The 3,231-nt window shown below is 40.8% G+C and overlaps 1 protein-coding gene across 1 annotated transcript; it reads right to left on the reverse strand.

Annotated features, from left to right (window-relative positions):
• Positions 1–1,586: 1,586 nt before the first annotated feature.
• On the reverse strand, positions 1,587–2,417 carry LOC139786692 (uncharacterized). Its single transcript, XM_071725814.1, has one exon. The coding sequence runs from the start codon at positions 2,415–2,417 to the stop codon at positions 1,587–1,589; it is 831 nt and encodes a 276-aa protein (XP_071581915.1).
• Between the last annotated feature and the right edge of the window lie 814 nt (positions 2,418–3,231).

Consider the following 3,231-nt stretch of genomic DNA (forward strand, 5'->3'; position numbering starts at 1 on the left):
ATTTTTGCTATAGGGCTTAGTGCTTTCTTATCTTGTTATTAGTTTGTAGATTGCGATGCGTTTTAGTTCTTAATTTTATATACACTATTTAGTTCGCTTAGTATTACTTGCTTCTTATCATATTCTATTTTCATTGTACTTATTATTAGTTAAGTTCCGATAGTTCTTAGTTTTTATAGTGTATATATTATTGAAATTGGTTATATTTTATTGCGCTATACTCTACATCCTGTCAATTGTTTTTATGCTGGATCATTGGTTGCTCGTCTTATGAGAGAGAGCATGCACATGCTTTGTATTTACAGAACTGTACTTCTATCAAACTCACATCAACTTCTGTCTTTTATATTTTTATATTTTTTTTTGTATTATTCATCACTTGCCTAAAGTCTTTCGACTATGGCATAATAAAAAGCAATCTCTCTCTCTCTCTCTCTCTCTCTCTCTCTCTCTCTCTCTCTCTCTCTCTCTCTCTCTCTCTCTCTCTCTCTCTCTCTCTCTCTCTCTCTCTCTCTCTCTCTCTCTCTCTCTCTCTCTCTCTCTCTCTCTCTCTCTCTCTCTCTCTCTCTCTCTCTCTCTCTCTCTCTCTCTCTCTCTCTCTCTCTCTCTCTCTCTCTCTCTCTCTCTCTCTCTCTCTCTCTCTCTCTCTCTCTCTCTCTCTCTCTCTCTCTCTCTCTCTCTCTCTCTCTCTCTCTCTCTCTCTCTCTCTCTCTCTCTCTCTCTCTCTCTCTCTCTCTCTCTCTCTCTCTCTCTCTCTCTCTCTCTCTCTCCTCTCTCTCTCTCTCTCTCTCTCCCTCCCTCTCTCTCTTACTTTCTCTTTCTCTCTCCCTCTCTCTTACTTTCTCTTTCTCTCTTTTTTAATATCATTCTCTATCTTACATTCTGTCATTTTTCTCTTTCTTTTTCTCTCACTCTCTTTCTATAAAATTCAAATTTACTTACATTATGCTCCAGTGAATACTATATTACTATATTACTATATTACTATATTACTATATTACTATATTACTATATTACTATATTACTATATTACTATATTACTATATTACTATATTACTATATTACTATATTACTATATTACTATATTACTATATTACTATATTACTATATTACTATATTATATTATAATGATATATGTCTACGACATGGTCTACAAAGAAGAACCAACTACACCTCAAGACATACAACAACGGATTATTACAGCCTGTGCATCAATAACTCCCGACGTTATTAAAAGAGCAAGCCAATCAGTGATCGAAAGAATCTAGTGTTGCATCGATAATGATGGCCATCACTTCGAACATCTTCTTTAAATGTAAATTTCATTCAATACAAAAATGTATTTTTTAATCGTTTTTCTTCACTTTAAATCTTGTTCAATGATCTTGTGTCATGAGTTCTGAACTTGTTTTCAGCTCCTTTATCATATTATGGAAAAAAATGTACCGAATCAATTTAAAAAAATGAAGATGACCTTGATATCTCCGAAGCGCCTCCACCTGGACAAAAATTATTATCGCTATATGATAGCCCCCTTCGTACCGTACAATTTTGGTTACACTAATTTTTCTCTGGGCCTTATAGATTCAAATATATTTAAGTTGGTAATATTGCCTCACCCTGTCTGTCACCTTAGCACTTTCCAGATCCTGGGGACTTAGGTACGTTCGTCCCCAAGTCTTGTATCTTTTGCATACAAGTGCCGGACAATGGCACAGTATATGCACGCTATCTTCTTTCTCTTCCCCACATAGGCGGCACTCTTTTTGTTTCGCGAGTCCGAGATTGAATAGATGAGCTCTGAGTAGGGCGGAGTGGCCCGTGAGCAGCCCCACCGCCACTCTCAGTTTTTGTTTATTCAGCGCCAGTAGTTCTTTAGCTCTACCTGGTCTGCTGTTTTTCATCAGAATCCTGGCCTGGCAGCAGGTTTTTAATGTCTCCCACCTGGCCAAGTGCTCTCTTTTCTGACAGCTTTTGATGACTTCTTTTCCTACTGCGAAGGGTGTTCCCGCCACCTGGTCAGATGGTACTTCATTTGCTCCCTTCTTAGCCAGTATGTCTGCGGTTTCGTTGCCGGGTATTTCTTGATGCCCAGGCACCCATACCAAGGTGACTTTGTTAAGTCCACTTAGTCTCTCCAGCGCCAGCATGCAATCCCAAACCAGTGGTGATTCGGTAGTTGCTTTTGCTAGCGCTAGTATAGCTGCCCTGCTACCCGAGCGGATATTTATCTCCCTTCCCCTTATGTTGTTGTTTAAGAGGTGTTTCGTGCACTTCAGGATAGCCAGCATCTCAGCCGTAAAGACTGTCAAGTGGCTTCCCACAGGAATACTCTCCCTGGTCATCCTTCGGCCCGTAAAATCCCACTCCAAAGCGGTTGTTGATGCCTGACCCATCAGTGAACCATAGATCCACATTGGGATCCCTGGCTTCCTTCGGGTCCGTCCATTTTTTTCTAGTTGGTATTCGTATCTTGAAATGTTTTACCAACTGGTATCTCCTTAGGGTTCTATCTTGTTTTAGAGTGAAAGGGTGTTTCTGGAGGAGGCTGAGTCTTGTGTGTCCCAGACCTGTGTTCCTCCATTCTCCCTGACACTTTAGTCTGTATGCTGTGTTCCTGGCTGCATTTACCACGGCAAGGTCCAGTGGGGGTACACAGAGTGCAATTTTTAGCGCCTCCGTGGGTGGTCTTCATAGCCCCTACTGCAGCCCTTAGGTAACTACCTTGTAGGTTTTGCAGAAGGTTCTTTGCCCCCACTTTCCTCGCCCTGGGCCACCAGATCACAGACGCATAGAGCAATCTCGGTAACAGCACCGCCCTGTATAGCCATAATGCTATACTAGCTCTAATGCCCCAAGACTTGCTCATGGCTCTTCTACATATCCACATGCACGAGTAGAATTTCTTCCTGCATTCTTCAAGGTGTACTTTTAAGCTGAGTTTGGTATCTATAAACAGACCCAAATACTTAACTGATGTTGTGAACGGGATTGCCTTCCCCCAGAGTTTAAAAGGCTCGATAGGTTCTGGTTTATATTTCCTGGTGAAGATCATTATACTGGTTTTTGATGGATTAACCATCAGACCTTTGGCCTCGCACCACTTTTGGACGATTTTTAAGGCATCGTTTATTTGATTCCTTAAGATTTTTAAAAAGGATCCTGTGATCACTATAGCTATATCATCCGCATAGCCGTAGGTCAGGAACCCCTTCCTTTGTAGTTCCTTTA

Source organism: Temnothorax nylanderi, unplaced genomic scaffold (genome assembly GCF_030848795.1).
Source record: "Temnothorax nylanderi isolate EJ_2023f unplaced genomic scaffold, tnyl_v1.0 TNYL_tig1112_pilon, whole genome shotgun sequence".
NCBI lineage: Eukaryota > Metazoa > Arthropoda > Insecta > Hymenoptera > Formicidae > Temnothorax > Temnothorax nylanderi.

Excerpts from the sequence above, each read along its gene's own strand:
- LOC139786692 (XM_071725814.1), bottom strand. The coding sequence starts at position 2,417 with ATGTGGATCTATGGTTCACTGATGGGTCAGGCATCAACAACCGCTTTG.